Source organism: Teleopsis dalmanni, chromosome X, assembly GCF_002237135.1.
Source record: "Teleopsis dalmanni isolate 2A chromosome X, ASM223713v2, whole genome shotgun sequence".
In the NCBI taxonomy this organism is placed as follows: Eukaryota; Metazoa; Arthropoda; class Insecta; order Diptera; family Diopsidae; genus Teleopsis; species Teleopsis dalmanni.
The window spans coordinates 13,802,837-13,822,200 of record NC_051848.1 but is presented as its reverse complement, the minus strand read 5'-3'; the positions used below and the strand labels follow the sequence as shown (position 1 = coordinate 13,822,200).

Below are 19,364 nucleotides of genomic sequence, written 5' to 3'. Positions count from 1 at the left end.
TTTTAAATAATACTTATTAAGTACAATACATTTATACAAATACTAACTAACGACAGCAAAGTAAGATTCTGTACAGAGCAGTGCTCGATAAAATAGTTTAGCACTCATAAAATAATTTGTGCTTTACTTAAATATTTCACCCACAGTCCAAAGGAAGAATTGTGCAGTTAGTGGTAGAGATATAGTGTATTGGATACGATTGTCTACGATTGTACACAATTTTTGTGATATCTTAGAGGACTAGCTCAACCACTCTATCCCAAAAAAAAAAAGAAAACTAACCGATTTTTCACATAGTGATGTTGAAGCCAAATCCATGTTTCCGAAAAATCTTTACGTATTTTTAAATTCGATTCTTCAACGTGGTCTGCGAAACTGGTTATGTCTGAATCATAACGATCTATGGATGATTCGGAGTCTACTTCATCCTTGTAATTTACAAAAACCATTCCTGAAACTTTCAATTGTACTAAGATACTATCAAATAAGTTTTATTTAAACAAAATTACAAATGTTTGCAAACACTACTTATGTCAGAATCGTGAACCACGTAATACTAATGTTTAAGCTCTTCTTTTAAAAAAGTTTAGGTTTTGTTATCTTTAAATCTGTTCTGTTCAGATACATTTTAAATTTTAATATGTTTTGTTTTTTTTTCTTTTTTTTTTGACATTAGTAAAATAGTCTAGCCTCAATCCGCATACATATATCCATCACCGTACTGCAGTAATACGTGTCAGTAAAAAATGCCGCTTATTTCATTCTAAGCTGCACAAGAATCACTTGACAAACCTATCAACACTATGCCAAATCCAAGTTTCAATAAAATCTTTTCGTATTCGCGTACTAGACACGGTAATATCCGCAGTTTCAATAGTGTGAGGTATTGCTTCTGGTATTCCAGCATAGTAGACGGGTTCATCATTCAAAAAACCATCTTCATAATAAAGTGTCTCTATGTGGAGTTCGAAATACAAAACGAGTAGCAAATCAATTCAATAATAAAATGTAAAAAATTTACATTTATAATATCTCGATAATTTCACAAAAGTTTTTTCTGCTCTTAATTTTTTTCTCTTTAATTTTATCTATTCGTAGTAATTTAGAAGATAGATGTAAAATCAAAAAAAAAAAATACTTACCATGATTGTAAGGATAATTAGCATTAGTCATTGTTACCAAACCGGTTTGCTGTCCAGGGTACCGTCCATAACCACGCATCCATGGTGTGCTTGTGTCGATGCCTTCTATTTTATTGAAAACATCATCCTTCTTTATGTCATTGCCAGATTTTAACAACAGCACACTTTGATCAACGCCTAATAATCCAACATATGAATCTGGATCCGTTTGTACATCAAGTTTCACATCGTCACCAGGCTTTACTTCAACTGGTGCAGAAATGGCAATCTAAAAATAGGTCAAACATTTTAGCTCTTAAAAAATAAGATTCGAGTTTTATACAGACACATTTATATATCAAATTTGAAATGTATTTTAAGCATTGACAATAACTTTATCGTTTCTTTTGAAACGGGCTCAGCTTAAGTTTAGTCTACAACTTATATTAATTTCGCAGTATAGATTTCTGTACCTCTAAATGTGTATCCCTCCGTTTGTAACTTGTATTTAACTTGCTATAACCAACACAATAAAGAAAATATTAGATACAATAATTATCAGTGTTTCTTATCGGTGTAGAATTATCTTCTATACTTCACATGCGTTGATACTAGGGTTGCATTAACCCTTCAACTAACATTTTCTAAGAAAAACTCTGTGCATCATAAGTTAAATTGTTCCAGTTTACCTTAAATTCGGTTGTGGCCACCTCTCTCAAAGTCTATTTATTTCAAATTTTACCTCAATTGCAGCTATGCACCATATGACGTCTTTCACAGTTCGATTTTTGGCTTAACCATACAAATCTATCTTAAGTATCACCCTCTGTTAATTTTCCTATCCTCTTCCATTTCCTACCATTCTCCTACTAACAATGTGGATTTCAACCATTCCTTTTACAAAGTCTAAGAGAAGTGTCGGAGTTTTTGCTATGTAGTAGAGATGATTTAATTCTTAGGGTCTGGAACTGACTTTCGATATACAAACATAGTAACCTGTCTAATATATTTTTTTAAAAACCGCCAAAAGAAATTAATTTATATAATAAAATTTTTAAATTCTTAAATAAATACATCCAACTGATTGGGAAATATAAGTTAAGACTTCAATATTTGTAAAAATATATATTTTTAAGACTGCATTTTTTTTTTTAATAATATTTTTCAAGCAATAGATAAATATTACTTTATCTATCTATTAAAAATAAGTCTCTATAAAGACAAATATTGTCATACAGTTCCTTCATATTAACTGACGGAACTGTAAGTAGATTATCTTTTTTCATTCTTGTTCCATAATCACATAGTTTATATAGTTCCTCTTATAAAGGGTGGAGAACTCAATCTTACATGAGAATATTGTTTTAATGTTAATATATATTATTATTATAATTTTAATTGAAAATCTTAAAAAAACTTACTGAATTTTCAAAGCCTTTCTCCATATTAACAGTATGTTCTTCAAATTGCAGATCGTTTTCAAAGACATAATGTATTAAGATCTTGAATTTGGGCATCATTTCAAATGTAGGCACAATTGTGAATTTATGTGACTTAGAAGCTTCAGGAACTTCTACGTGTTCACTTTTCAAAATGTTACCACGTCCTACAATCGTGTACACAAAATAAGGAATTCTTTCTTTCGACAACACTTCTACCGTGACATTATCTTTCAAATGAGGCCTAAATAAAAAAAATAAATAAATGAAACTTGAAGGGAAATTATTTTGCTTACTTTTCTGGTGTTACGGTAATTTTTAGTTTTTCGACTTGCTCTACCGGTGCACTATATTGCGATAGAGAAGATAAGTAAGCGTTTGAGTCAAGGTATTTTGCTCTCACTGAGTAATAACTAACAGCGTTGGTGGGAAGTGTAAATTCAAATGTAGCCATGCCATTTTTATCTAATTTAGACTCAAATTCCATTGTTGGAGGTTCTGGTACAGGCGAAACAAGACTCATATCGGTTGGTATCCAAGTACGATGGAAATAACCCCTTGGTGAATCAACTAATAACTTAGCACTATTTTTGGTATCTTGCACTGGTGTACCATCTAAATTTTTAACGACTATAGTAAAAACAACTGGTTTTCCGGGATGGAAACTATAAGGCGTATTAACACCTTCAATACGATAAGTTTCTATATGCAAATTTACAGTAGTTGAAGTATTCTGTTTATTTCCAGTCAAAGCCTCTTCCATAACAACGAGAATATTTAATGGTGGTACATAAGAGCGATCAGCTGATAAACGCAAATCTTTCGTTAAATCAAATTCAACATGTCCTTTACCATCGACATCAATGGTCTTCTCAGCAACCAAATTATCATTGAAGCTTCCATAATAATGGTATGAGGGGCTTACAGAAATAACGGCCTTACCCTTAACGGGTTTTCCGTAAGTATATTTTGAGCGCACAGTTGCCTTAATGACATTAGATGGTATGGCAACATCTTTAGCTGTATCAATAGTCACGTCGAATTTTGGTAGCACATATTTGGCTACCTCGAACACTTTCTGCTCAGCTTTTTCGCCGTTATTGTAAACTGAAATTGTCCAGTCACCAAGTACAGTCTCGGCTGATAACGGGAAGCTATCAGTGTAGACTCCTTTCGTGAATTTAACATTTTTTATTTGTTTTAAAATATTCTTTAATGCGTCCTGCGGAAGCATGAAAAAAATTTAAATTATCATTATAATGCAATTCTGTAAGTTTAACTGAGAAAACAATACTTACACTTATCTCTATATTGACTGGCGTGTTAATTTTAGCTGGACGCGTGTTTTCATCCAGGAATATAACACGAAACTGTACAAGATCTCCAGGTTTGTAAGTGGCTTTATCGGTTTGTATGAATATTGATGGTTTGCTATCTGCTACATTCAGTGAAGTGCTATTCTCGAATGTGATTCCAGACAAACCAACTGATGTTAAGTTGTATTCGCCACTACTTAAGTTTGGCACATCAAAGTCCACTGTCTTAGTAGACATAGGATCGACTTGTACGATTTTACTTTCATTATAAGATGGACCAGTGATGCCAACCTGAATTTTTGCCGGGCCTTCGGCTTTATGTAGAGAAATAGCCACGCTGTATTTGAAATTGGAATGTATGGTACCAGGACCCACTACAGAGTAAATTCTAAAAGTTAAAAAATTAAAAATATTTTAGAAAAATAATGAAAAGTGACTTTCTATCAATAATTAAAAAAATGTTTATTTTTTTTATTTAAAACTACAATCTTTAATCAAATTAATTAAAAATAATAAATAAATAATGTACTAAGTAATTGTCAAGCGGTAATTTTAGTCAAAGTCAGCTTTCCTAGGTCTTATCTATCAAGTGCAAGCAGTGTCATAGTAGTTTCTATATTTGCTTAAACGCAAGAATTTTTAAAAAATTATTTAAAATATAATGAAATTAAATCTATATAGAATACATAAACTATGTATGACCTGAAGTATATTAAGTTAAATTTCTTTTAATGTATATGTATGTATGTAGACACATGGTTCGAATTTATAATGCAATTAAATTTTATTTGATAACCTTCGGCAGTGAAGCGTATTATCAAAGATTGATTTGTTGCTTTCTCTAGGTATTTTTAGTACAAGAAGAAAAAAAAATATTTTATTTCCTTAATCGCCTCAAGCTATCAGTCATATGTATTTATAAAAATATCTATAAAGATGGACCAGTGTAAATGGAAAGAAAAGAAAATAAATGACAAAATTAAAAATTTGAGCTTCTGAGCTAATAAGTGCTGCTAAAAAGCATGTATGTTACTATAAAACCTGCAACTTTTGCTGTGAGCATACACATTTAAAGCTCTCTTGAACAGATATCGACAGAACTAGTACTACTGTCCACTTAAACGAGCTGCCCCTTTAAAAAAACGCACTTTGTGTGAAAACTCTAAGGTCTATTGACATTACACGATTAGAATGATTATAAATTAACAATATTTTCACCACATATTTACACGATGTGTATATATTGTGTGAATCTGATCCAATCAACTATTTAGACCTATATTTTTTCAGAGTTTTTGACTCTTTGGTATTTCTGTTTCATTAATTAAAAAAATTTTGTGCGTATTTCCAAATCAAAGTGATTTATTAAATTTTCTAGTATTTTAAATATAGCCACAAATTTCTGTTTCTGTCTTTTAAAAATAATAATTACAACTGATATATGTGAATTGCTTACTGTAAGCAAATTGATTGACAGCTGACTAATTACCACAGCGTTGTAATTAATAACAATGTTATCATCTCCAAAAGTTGAATTTATTTTAACCAATTTTACGTATACGTACGTATACGTATATATCCATTATACCCAACTCACGATATAGCAACCGATATAGTTGGCTACAGGATCAAGAATTATCAAAACTGTTGTCGACATTTTAGTAGGATGGGCTACTGCAGTCAATAATAGCTGTGTTTCAACTAATGATGATCTGACAATGATGATGAACTGAACGAACTATTCATCTAGTTCACATTTACATAGTTTAATGAGGAATATGTGTTTAAAATAAGAATGAAAAATACATAATGAATGAAAAATATCATTGCCAAGAAATCAATCCAATCAAGAGAAATAAAATTAAGATAAAGTTAATATAAAATTCAGATTTGCGGTGTGAACAGATCAGGTTTTTAGTGTAAATGTAGTATTACTAAATTACCATAATTCATCAGAATACATCAAATGTATATTATGTTGATATTAGTTTGAATCTTTTTTGTTTTCTTCTTCGAATATCAGATAAAAACTTTGTATTAACTTGTGCTCATAACGGAAGATACAATTCTACAAGGTTCATATTCATTTTGATGGACTTTCTAATAGTTCTGTAATCAGAGTAAGATAGAATCCCATTTGTTTGGTATATGGCATATGGCATTTAATATTAGATAGACAAGATTTTAGCTGATGCATTGTGTCTATATAGTCGCGATTATGAACTGTAAGCACGTAACCCGGTCACTGAGAGCGACTGCTTATCAAGCTCAAGGGCATGAAACCACAACAAACTTTGTTTACAATTCAATTTAAATTAAATCGAATGAAATATTCGCCTGTACGAGTTTGTGTGAAAAATAAATTTAAGTAAATAATTTTTCATAATTGACTATGAGTATAACTAAAATTTACAATTTACTGATTTGGCTGAATTTGCCGGCACCCATAAACAATTGCCTAGAGTCATCATTCTTCAAAAGCAAACTATTATCTCGCATTGTATGTACTCAATACAATGAATATTCTATGCTAATGATGATGATGATGATCGTATTGGCCGTAATGATGAACAACTTGACGGGGAATTCCCACAACAAACAATCATCTATAAGTTATAAGTTATAGCTAATTTGCAAATCGTGTTTCTTTGTAATAAACCACATACATTATTAATATATTTTTTAATTTTTTTTATTTTTGTTTTTCATTTGTTGTATATCAGTAGAACTAATTGTTTAAATAAATCTTAATAAATGTTAATTTAATGTTTCTTATCTTTTGTTTGTTTTTAGAACAACTTTTTATAATGAATTTTTCCAATTTTTTATGTTTCTAGGAGAAAACATTTTTGTTTTGTTTCTTAGAATAAATAGTTTAATTCATTTTTATCTATAATTACAACGTATAATTAAAATCTATGAAAAAAATTACAATGATTAATAATCAGGGTTTATGGCGCCCATTAACGACGTTCTGTAAGTACTTGAAACTGTCAAAATTTAAAAAGCAATAATTTGTCAAAATCAATCATTAGTACTTCATTTAAAATATTAATTCAAAATAATTTTACGTAAAATTGAATTGAATAAAAAATTTATTTTTATTACATCAACTTTGTCTTATTTTTGTTATAATACGACATACAGATAATCGGTCTGTATGTAAACAAATGTAACCATGTAGTTACTATATGATGTATAGTGATGTATAGCAAATTCTATATAAAACGGAGTTCGATTCCTGGTACTTGCAGTCTCAAAAAAACAAAAAAAAATTATTCAAGAATAATTAAATACCATAATTATTTCCAAGACCTCTGATTATGGGTGTTTGGCAATACTCTTAACAGCTGTATGGTCAGCCAAAAATTCAATTAATTAATATAATATACCTAAAATGAATTTTTGTTGTTGTAGTTCACTACTGTTGGAAGAACCTCTTTATAAAATAGATTTCCTAATAGTTGCAGCGTAGTGTTATAGTTTGCCAGAAACGTCAAACTGAATACCCATTCGTGCTTAACTGTCAGTGTAGATCCATTTAAAGGAGTTGAAATTAGCACAATTCTGAATCACTGCTCTTAGGGCTGTAAACTTAATACCAAGTGGGAATTGGGTGTTTAAATCAACCTCAATCTATTCGAAACCTGTTCAATAGGCCAGTGATAAACGAAAGAAGTTCAAATCGTTCTCTTTTGGGCTCTATAGATTTGCTGCAATGCTAGTTCAATTCTTTTACATTTTCTTAAAAATAAGATTCTTCAAGTTTCTGAAAAGTCTTGCATTCATTAGATGCAGAGACTACGCTTGAATTTGCTTAAAATATCTTTCCAGAAAGTCGTGTTTTTTCGTAAATTTGGAAAAAACAGGAACAGCGTTCAAACTAGTAAAGTTGGTGGAGTGGTGGAGAAGCACCTTACAATGTAATTTGACTAGTTTTGAACTATTAAAAAAAATAATTTATATAATACTGACTTGCAAATACTAGCACCGACGCATTTATATGTACTCTAAAAATAAAACACGGCGAATGTCTAGTTTAGTTTTGAAAGGGAATAATTTAAATGAGATGAAATAGTTAAACATGATACCACTCTATCTGGTAAAACAATAATGTCGAAGGCATGGTTTCCTATATCTTCTTCATGCACTCATTTAGTGGATAATAATTTAGTCGATTAATGTTTAATGGATGGTAACTGCCAGTCGGAGCAGTTGATAACTGTAGCTGTCTAGCTCTTCTTTTCACCCGACTTGACCTTTCTGTCCGTTTAGTTAGAACAAACAGTACTTGATTTTTATTTGCATTTTTAATGTATCGTGATTCAAGAGTCCACTTAGGTTTTTCTCTTTCTATCTTTTATCCACATATCTTTTACCATCTCCAGCTTCCAAAAAACTCATTTAAGTTGCATATCAACTATAAAGGAAAGCCATGTTAAGTATCTTAACATAAATAAAAGTTGCAGCTTCTCGCTTATGGAGAGCTTTCACTGTATGGTTTATTTTAGTCTAAGAACATAAAATTATTTTGGTAAAGCAAAAAAAGTTTAAATGATTAAAAAAAATCGAAAAGCATCGAAAAGCATCGAAAAATTTAAAAATGTATTTTTATCTCGAACAAAGCATCTTTATCATAATTGATGCTTCCAGATGGCGCATATTTAATTAAATTAAAACAAATTTTGTTTCAAAATTAAAATAAAAATTTAAATTTTTCATTTATTCCAGCCTGTGTGAACATAAATATTTATTTACATATTTAGAAAGCAAATAAAATATTTTATCTTAGTAACGTTTTTTGTCAGCTCACACGAATTAAAAAACCTAAATTATGCAGAGCATAAAAGTCAGTTTTTTTTAGAATAAATTATTGTAATTAATTTTAAAACACGTACAATTTCCTCGCACACATAATATACATATATATGCATAAGCTTCATTTCTGATCTATATCTTTTACTTATAATTTTTAAATTAAACAATATATAGCAGTTAAATTTAGCCACTTCGAAGTCGTGGTCGAAGTCGAAAGAGTTTATTTCTAGGAATTTTGTTGGTCATAAATTTGATCTGACAGATACAAAGTTTACATGAAGAGGCTGTAGATACTTGCGACTGGTGCAGTTTCAGAATTCTGCGACTCACTGGCTTTGCAAGCAAGTTTATTTCACACTTTAATGTTAATCATTGCTTTACTTGAAAAAAGTAAAAACTTAAAAACATCATTAAATGCTAATAGCAAAAAAAAATAGTATATAAATAATTAAAAAAAACTTTCAGAGACTTAAACAAAGTACTGAAGTGCAAATACACAACATTTCAAACAAAACAGATATAAATAAATGTAAATATACGAAGAGACAAGTTATCTTTGTCTACAAAAGAACGTATGACTTATATATGGTATGAAGAAGCAAACTTTGTAAAAATATTTCAACAAATAGTTTTTTAAAATTGTATCTTAAGCTTTGAGTAGTAAACATTATATTATTCATCCAAATAATATGGCCAGCCAAATTTCAATAAATTAAATAAATTTTTGTCCTTGTCTTTTCTTTGCTATTCGAATCCGTCTAACTTTTAAATAGTTTATTTTCGTCATAAAGACGCGTCACTCTCACTAACATATTATTCACTTCTAAATAGTATCAAACTATGAAACAATGTTTATGTATAATATTATTATTATTATGTTGACACTAGTTGAGTCAGTGCACTTAAGCACTTTTACTCTCTATTAATTGCGAGGTTTCTTCATAACCTCTCTCTACGCCTTGACTGGATTATTGTTCATCACTTCATCAGACTAAGCCATAACTGACAGATCTGCATACCTCCCCGAGGAGCCTGTAACCATTTGGAGATTCAATAATGCGGTGTTGGTAAGCCTGTCAGTTTTCGTAAATAATTTCAGGGCTTTATATTAAATATAACAAGTTATAAATTATAAACTTGGTGCTATATATCATAAATTATATAGTCTAAACACTATTCTTAGCAGAAACTAATAATCTGCCTTAAAAAACTTTACAGAAAAATGAATATCTATTTAAAAATATTTAATAACAAATAGAAAATCTATTCAAAAAATCTTTTTTAATAGACAAAAGTAAGCTTTGTTTCTACATCAAACACCGAAACACGGATTATAATCACATTTTCCGGTTATTCATACAAAATAAACTAATCGAAGAAGTGGATTTCCTATAACTGCATAGCTAGCCATCGAATACTTTGTTATATGTCCATCAACAAATATATGACAATACATACTTTTATATAAGAAACTTTTACAGACGTAAATCAAACTTAACAGAAGTTAATTAAAGTTGGATGGATTCTGAAAAATAGATTTAAAATAATATTGAGATACCGGGGTAAAAAATCTGTTCCCAATATGTGAAAGTAGAGAAAGGATAATATTTAATCTTTTAAGTACTCAAATGAAAAGTATTCTCTCTAACTCTCGCTTATTGGCCGGCTGTTCAAAATAATTTCATACCCGATATACAGAGGATCAGTTAGGTGCCCAAAAACTTGGAAAAATACTACTTCAAATGACTTGTTATGCAGAACAACAGGAAAGGGGCAGATTAACAAGATGGAAGAGAAGCGAGAAGTGTGTATCAGATTTCGCTTTATTTTTAGGTTGTTGAGTGTTGGGTTATTGTGACTGTCAATTATATTTAACAGTTTCAGTGCATGAACTTTAATGTATTTTTCGACTCAATCGACTCTAAGATCTCTATGGATATATGCTCCTCTTATGTACCATTGGACGTTTTTCAATTTTCTGAAGGCGATATTTTGCTCTCTTTGAAGAATTTTTAAACTGGAGTTTGGCTTAAACTACTTATGTTAATGAAATTAAGATTCAGAAGATTAAGATCAGCACGAGCTGACTTGTACAAGTAAAATGGCTAGTTTGTTTACATTTTACATAACATGTGACAAATATTTTAAATTTTGATGATTCCCTTGTGGAAAATTCATTTTTGAGGAATGCGTTCGACATTTTTCGCCTTAAATAAGTTGATTTACTTATAATGAGCTCATTTATATGAAAGCTCTTCGTATGGTAAATTATCCTAACCAACGGCCTTAACGAGCAAAACTGCCTAAATGAGACAAGTACAAAAGTTATAGATATTACTTATATGTTACTGTTGTTGAAAAAAGAACTTATAGTAACTTATAGTAAAATTTCTGAAATTTAATTACAATCAGTAATTAAAGTGCTTAACTGATGAGCTATAATTTTTCTTTTTTCCAACTTTTTGATTATAGAACTACAATATAAGTCACTAATTCAAAACAAAAACAAGCATCCACATTAAGTCATTTATGTTAATAAAGCATTTTCTGTCTTTTTTGCTATCTTCACCTTTAATTATTTTATTTTAAATGTCTATATTATAATTCTTCTTATTAAATTGAGTACATGCAAGAAATCAAATGGAAGAAATCAAGTAACTACATCTTTCAAAAAACGTCTAAGTAAACTTTTAAGCGTCTCTCGTCAAGCATCGTGAACTGCAATGCGAGGTACTGAGAATAACTTAATAAATAAAAACTATATAAATCCAAGTTCCAAGTTCTAAATTCTGTATTCCTAACTAATATCTTTATTTTCAAGTAAAATTTGCAATATCTTAAAATTTACCGCATTACTAAATGCTTTCTGCACATCTAATCTACGTAACATACTAAGGCATGTAGAGAAGAGATATATTGAGGAACTATTAAATATTTTGCTAATCCCCCCAGCTTTTCGAATTTTTATTCAACATTATTTATTTGCATCAAAAAAAGATTTCATAAATAATTAAGGCAGGCAACTTGGCAATCAACTTGAACTGCAGCGACCAAATACTCAGATGAGACGCGCTGAATTGTAATAGCGACAAAAATCCAAGCCAAAACTGAACGACCGGGGCAGAGTCGAATAAATCAATCAAAATAAATAAATCCAGAAATGTGGTGTCTATGTGAATGTGTTTATCAACAATAGTAGAAAAATGCATTTTCTTAATTTTCAGTTTACGAGCAGATCTTTTTTAATAAAATATGCCTTTTTTCATTAAAGAATGTGAGAAATTCATTTATAGATCTGTTGAAGAGTTAAATAAATAAGCCTAATATTATCATAGATCACTATTATCAGTTTTTTTAGAAGCTCACTATTATTACTTTTATCAGCTTATTATTTTTTTTTTTGGTTGTAGATACTCTTAACTGATGTCAAATCTGCAATTTATGTGAAAAAAGGATAAACAGATAGTGCTGCCTCCGGCTCTGTTAGTCAACAAAGTTATTTCAAGGGACATTAAACTCAAATTTCTAACAAAAACTGATATCTTAAAGATACTATGAGCCAGTTTTTCTAAATATTTACAGTCATAAGAAAGCTACGAGTATTTGCAAAGTGGGTACTGTGTTTTAGCACAAGCAATCAAAGCATCTGTTCTTCTCAACGCTGTTTAGAACTACGATATTTATCATTCTATGCGATAGTTAATCATGTTTCCATCATCATAACGCAAGAGCTAAGTGGACAGCTGCCAACCCAAAAAAAAAAAAAACAAAGCCGAAAAGATTGTAAAATATTATAGGATGCATATAGTATAATATTAAACAATTATCCTGAAAGAATTTTCCATCACTTATGTATATTATATTGCAATTGCAAATCAAATTCAATGACAACGACGAATAAATTCAGCAAATTACACTACAAACTGTTCCAGAACCTAACATATTATCCACGTTTAACTACTAATAACTGCTATCATAGTTTACTACTCATATACCCTCATAACTAAATAAATTACGCTCGAATAAATAAACTACTGCATTTGAATATCAAACATAAATCTCAAAAAATTGTCCAAAATCAAGAAACTGGAACCTGGTTTTGTAATCAGTTTCACACACTAATTTCACAAATTAATAGTAACAATAGATAATTTTTAGGAATCGCATTTGAAAGTGCTTTTCAACTCCACATATTCTCCACATCAACTTCTTTATATTTATCTTATTTATTTATTTATAGACTCTTTTGTATTATCAGGAATCTAATAACAATTTCACATTCTAATTTCTTAACCCAATATAAGGACCAATTGATTTGGTCGTGGTTGCTACAGAGTCCATCCTTTAACTGAAAGGAGTCAACCATAACAAGCTAATCACTTTACCAGATAGTAATTATAATAGGCATAAAGTGTCACTATTTACACAACACGAAAAGTTACCATTAAGCAAAGAATGTAATTCTAAAATGTAATTCCCTGTAAAGACACACATTTAACAGCAGAACAAAGTTAATCTCTCTCTGCGCTACTATTTAAAAAGGATGGGACTGTGCAGAATGTAGAGAATGACGTGTAGAGAGGACCATGTAGAGAGGACATTTTATAACGTTTTGAGTAATCTTTCAGTTTTGACAATAGTCAGGGGATACTTGATTCTACATGTAATTAGAAACATGTAGACAAATTAAAGGTAGAATTTTTACTCAATTGGAAACCTCTGTTCCCTAACAACATTATTATTATTTCACTAAGCAGCGTCCTTATATTTAAAGTTTGCATCATCTAAGAAGGGAGTGATTTACTTTTTCTAATTTTACACAATTTCATTACTTTTTTCCATTAAAATCAATATTACTGTCTATTTTGTATCCACAACTACCGGATCTCATCTGAATTATGTATTATCATATCATGCAACATTGAAACAAACAGAGTATATTAGCCAAAAAAGAAAGGAGATAGATCATTTTATTAGACAATCTATTCGTCATGAATTGTTATCATATAATAACAAATATTCTAGGAATCGATCGATTTATAGTAAAATTGTTTATCATAGCAACAAAGTATTGAAGGTACACAGAAGATTCGTAAAAGGAAAAATAACAATTTAATTAATCTCCAGATTTTACTATAAACTGTAAAAGTTATTTAAGAGAGAACGGGTCAAACTCTTACAATATAATTTCTAAGAATTCAATCAACAATCAATGATAGAACTGATAGAGCAGATTAGATTTGATATTATTTAAAAGAATGCACTTAATATAAGATCTATAAGATCTAAAGCGGTCTGTAGCAAAGATCTACGATTTCAAATTTTCTAACAAATACAATATTAAAGATAGTTTACATAGTATTCATAAAAATAGATATTGTGATATAATTAAGTATTAAAATTGTTATTAAATAATTGATTAATTAAATAACTGGAATTATTTAGTACCTCAAGAATAAACCAATGATTAAAATTCTTTTTTTGTTATTTTCTAGAATTATAAAAAACCCCCACAATATAATAATATACAGTGTTTGTTCCGGTTGGAAAAAAACCTATATTTATTTTTAATATTGTTCTCACAATTCAAATTATAAAAACTTAAATTAAATAAAATATGTTGCACAATACGAACTGTAGAGCCAAGACTTGTGATAAAGATGATGGCGACTTACTCGAAAATATGATAAAGTTATGTGATGTCTTGAATATTCTGTTGTTGATCGATGTGCTTTTTACCACTTCTGTCGATTTTGCATTTTTTACAGCAGAGACTAGAACTGTATGGACTGACCGATTGCCACTATTGTGGTTTGTAAAATCTACACTAGTTTAACTCAATGAAAAAAGTAGAGATCACATATGAAATCTATTATGGACTGTAGACTCTATTGATGAATAGAGTGCACTCAACACTTCTATTTGGGTTTTAAATGTGTACCGGCGCAACGGAACGACACGTACTATAATACAATGGCAACTTCAAATCAATTGTACTAACTCTGAAAAAAGTCTTCTAATCTCAGTAAGTAAATTTGTGGATATAAAGAAATTATAATAATCGATATTTGATATTTTTCAATTTTCAATTTACTGAGCATGTGATCTTAAAATGCTTTTGCTTTTACAGTTGATTCCTCGGGTCTGCACAAGATTGTAACCCACATTTGTATAAAAATTTTTATAAATTTTTTTTAATATAATAGATAAATTCTCCAATTAGAAAATAATACACTCAATATATTATAATAAGGCAGTAATATATTCAAAGATGGTAGATCGAAATGGCAGTTCGCCCATTTGAAGACAAGATTTAGATGCATAGATAAAAATATCCTTGTTTCTGCCCGGGAACCCATTTTCTGAAATTACAATGTCTTCACTGCTTACAATAGTAATATCGGAAAGGCATTAGGGGAACGGAAGGCAGAAAAGTAACAATTGATATGGTGTTAAAAATAAATAAATAAAACTTAAACTTAACTTAAAAATAAATAAATAAAAACGTAGTGAATATATGATACTTTTTAAATAATATCGGAAATAAAGAAGTCGATTTCAATTTAACTTATTTTTTAAATCTCATACAACAAAATAAAAATTTAAGTATATTATTACATTGCATTTAATGGAGTATAAATTATGATTCTCGGCACGAATGAAAATGTTCACTTCAGAAAGTAACCGAAAAGTTTTAAAAGGATATCCTTTAATACATTGCGTATATTTTATAATCTTGTACTTATATTTGTAAATACTGATAAAATTGCAAATATTTGTTCTTAAATTTATGATTGAAGAAGTGATTTTTATGGACCTCGAATCATTGACATTTATTGAGCAGTCAGGAAATTTATATTTTTAATTAATAGTATTAAACACTACATATGGCCAGTGCTAACATAATCTATTATTAATATCTTAATTACGTATTAATATTAATGAGGAATCGCACACTGTTTGGAGAGTGGACAGGATAAGACCTCTATATAATATTAACTAAACTCCTCTACGCTAAGCTTCAGGTAAACATATAACACTAAGAAATGCACTTAAATATAAATCGTTATGATTGAATTCAACAAGTTGGAATAGAAGTGTTGAATAGAAAAATGTTATCAAACTACATCTAAGCAAATGAACCTAAGCACTATATTCGAATATGTTCTCATCTACGTATAGTTCGCTGTTGTCAGGTTTTCCTTTTCAATGTTTTTAGAAAGTAAATCACATTTATTCCTGTCCAAAAAATTACTACTTCAAACTATATCTTTAGCTTGAACTATGGCACTTATTATATATAGTATTTTCATATATTATTATTAAATGGCTTTGACCCAAATCACATTTTGTCCTGTTGAAATCAGTTAGTACCTCAAACTATATCTTTAGCCTGAACTATGGCACTTATTATATATAGTATTTCCGTATATTATTATTAAATGGCTCTGACCCCAATCACATTTTATCCTGTTGAAATCAGTTAATACCTCAAACTATATCCTTAGCTTGAACTATGGCACTTAATATATATAGTATTTCCATATATTATTATTAAATGGCTTTGACCCAAATCACATTTTGTCCTGTTGAAATCAGTTAATACCTCAAACTATATCCTTAGCTTGAACTATGGCACTTAATATATATAGTATTTCCATATATTATTATTAAATGGCTTTGACCCAAATCACATTTTGTCCTGTTGAAATCAGTTAGTACCTCAAACTATATCCTTAGCTTGAACTATGGCACTTATTATATATAGTATTTCCGTATATTATTATTAAATGGCTCTGACCCCAATCACATTTTATCCTGTTGAAATCAGTTAATACCTCAAACTATATCCTTAGCTTGAACTATGGCACTTAATATATATAGTATTTCCATATATTATTATTAAATGGCTTTGACCCAAATCACATTTTGTCCTGTTGAAATCAGTTAGTACCTCAAACTATATCCTTAGCTTGAACTATGGCACTTATTATATATAGTATTTCCATATATTATTATTAAATGGCTTTGACCCAAATCACATTTTGTCCTGTTGAAATCAGTTAGTACCTCAAACTATATCTTTAGCTTGAACTATAGCACTTATTACATACAGTATTATTATATATTGTTTAAACACAGGTAATATTAAAGTCTTGAGTGTTCGGTATATATTAAATATGTATATAAAAGTAGGTATTGGAATACTAACCCAGCTCCAAGCGCGAATACCACGATTTGCAGAAAACAATAGGCGAGCAGTATTTTTCGCGCCATTTTGTTGGCTTTTTCGTTAGATTTTAGAATTAAAAAATATTTAAATTAATAATTAGTACAACTATGATTATGGCTATGATTATGATTAAAAGAAAATGTCAATACAAATTAGTTAGAACAGTCTTCGCACAGACCACCACAAACCACAAACCACAAACGAATAACAACGCACTTTTCTCTTAGTTTTTATTATCGAATTTTTATAAAATAATTTTTATTGATTAGCTTTTTTTTGTCGTAGTGAAACCACAATTATTAAAGAAATAAGGAACTCAATCAGCCGTTAACTGACTATAGTCCAACGCGCTAAAACCGGTATCGGTATCGGTGTCGGTGCTCAAGCTTATGCCGTCCGCTCACGCTGACAGTTGAGTGCGAATGAGGCGAAGCTTTGAAACTGTACGTATTTTATTTATTTTGAAATCTTGTTTATTTTCGTGTTGTTGTTTTTTAATTTGCTTTGTTGTTGTGCTTCTCATAAATTTTGTTTTTGTTTTTGTTTTTGTTTTTGTTGTTATTTGCTTGATTGTTTGTTTGTTGCGATTGGCTTTGCTCTTGCTTTTGCTTTCGCTTGTATTCTTTGTTATCAATTAAATGACTTTGTGGAAGAATCTGGGTAAAATGTTTGTCGTTTTTATGGTGCGGGATGATTCCTGCTAAGTTATGTATATGATCGCTCGCGGTGGTACGTGCGGTTCGCCAGTTGTCTGACAAAGTCGGTGCGCTACACTATACAATTTTAACACTTTACACCGTCTAAAAGGAAATTTAAGTCCACTGAACTGCACTCTTGTATTTAATTTTTCTTATTAATTCTTTAATTAATTAATTTAATTAATTCTAATTAAGTTCTCACCTCTTCGATTTTCGTATTTTTTACCATTTCTTACCAATATTTTTATTTAAGATCATTGCGTTAAAGGAACTTCCTTAGAGTCAAGAGTTTACTGCCAAAACATAAACTTACATTATAGCCCATTCACACGGTGCGCCTTAAGTGTTATTAACTGTAAATCAAGATTAAGTTTTTGCTGTTGTTCATGTATTTGTAGTTATTTTCAAACCTGTGTACCGAAAGTAGACTTCAAAAAATGATCAGGATGGGTTTTTCTTTTGTTACTTTATGATTAGCGTCCTATTCTTCAACACCGCTTAGCTATTAACAAATTACATGTTTACTTATTCGCGTATTTCTCTCAAATAACTAATAATAATGTAGATCCATACTGATTTAGTATTGATTCAAAGATATTTAAATGGTTGAAGTTTTAATATTATTTAATATAATAATATAATAAAATACTGTTGTATATGTAAGATCAGTAGCGGGGCCTGCACGCAGGTCACACAGATGGAATCTTTAATGACTAATAGCGGTCCTAGCTCGAAGTAATACTAACTTAGTCCCGGGGTAGGACAAGGTGTCTAGGAATGATGGGGAGTGATTTAGCCCGTGCGAGTCAGACACTCACTTTCCGAGACGCCGGATTGTGGTCAGTGCGTAGAGATTCCACTTCACCTTGTCACAAAAAACAAAAAAAAAAAAATAATGTGTGTCTAAGATAGAAATAAGCTTATTTATTTTAATAACGAAATGCGGTCAGATAAATACACACATTACAGAGAAACCGTACATTAAGCTAACATATAACTGCTGCCAAACAAAATTATTTTAACGAATATTGGCAAAGATGATTTTATAATAATAATATAGACGTACACTATATATTTTGTTTAGATACAGAGTTTATTTTAATTATTATTAAATTTTCTTCAAATTTTATAAACAAATATCGAAATCATGGAGATAAAATGATATTCGACTGAATTTACACCATCTACCGAAAATTGATAAAAACTACTGAAAACGATTACCCGAAAATAGTTTTATATCTGTATTTTCATTATTTCGACTTATAAAAAATATAATTGTTATGTTGCAGCAACGTTAAAATAAATATAAACGTCAATTATTGTACCACACTTATAATTCACTTAATATAGTTTCCATCCCTCATGTTGATTATGCCTCATGTTCAGGCCTTATGCCACAATCCCCACAATACCTATCCCTTTACCTCGATGAGTGGAACTCTGAGCCCTTCATCTAGATATTGATTGTGATAACGGTTAGATGATCAGATGTAATCAGATGAATAATTTGGTAGATTAACAAAAAGAAGTAAAATTACAATAACCTTGAACAAATTACATTAAAATACAATAAATTATTTATTTATTATTTTTGGATAACAGACCAAATATTTAAATCTTACATCGCAATGCTATCTATGTGTCCTATTCATTCTGTAAGTACGAAATCCATGAAACTGTATAAATGGCGTAGCCAGGATTATACCAGATAGGAGACGATATACTAGAAAATATTTTTA

The 19,364-nt window shown here is 29.8% G+C and overlaps 1 protein-coding gene across 10 annotated transcripts in view; it reads right to left on the bottom strand.

Moving 5' to 3' along the window:
* The window catches only part of LOC119687727 (CD109 antigen-like), a 38,038-nt gene extending 20,682 nt beyond the window's left edge, over positions 1–17,356 (bottom strand). For 8 of the 10 annotated variants that reach the window (XM_038102155.1, XM_038102153.1, XM_038102154.1 and 5 more), the window contains exons 1-5: positions 16,907–17,356; positions 3,859–4,264; positions 2,857–3,782; positions 2,543–2,804; positions 1,143–1,410 (exon numbers count right to left, since the gene is read on the bottom strand). In XM_038102155.1, coding sequence (XP_037958083.1) covers positions 1,143–1,410; positions 2,543–2,804; positions 2,857–3,782; positions 3,859–4,264; positions 16,907–16,971 — 1,927 coding nt within the window. In that variant the 5' untranslated portion in view covers positions 16,972–17,356. Of the gene's footprint in view, positions 1–282; positions 458–792; positions 956–1,142; positions 1,411–2,542; positions 2,805–2,856; positions 3,783–3,858; positions 4,265–16,906 lie in introns of all 10 variants that reach the window. The other 2 variants (XM_038102160.1, XM_038102158.1) reach the window with 2 other exon arrangements.
* Between the last annotated feature and the right edge of the window lie 2,008 nt (positions 17,357–19,364).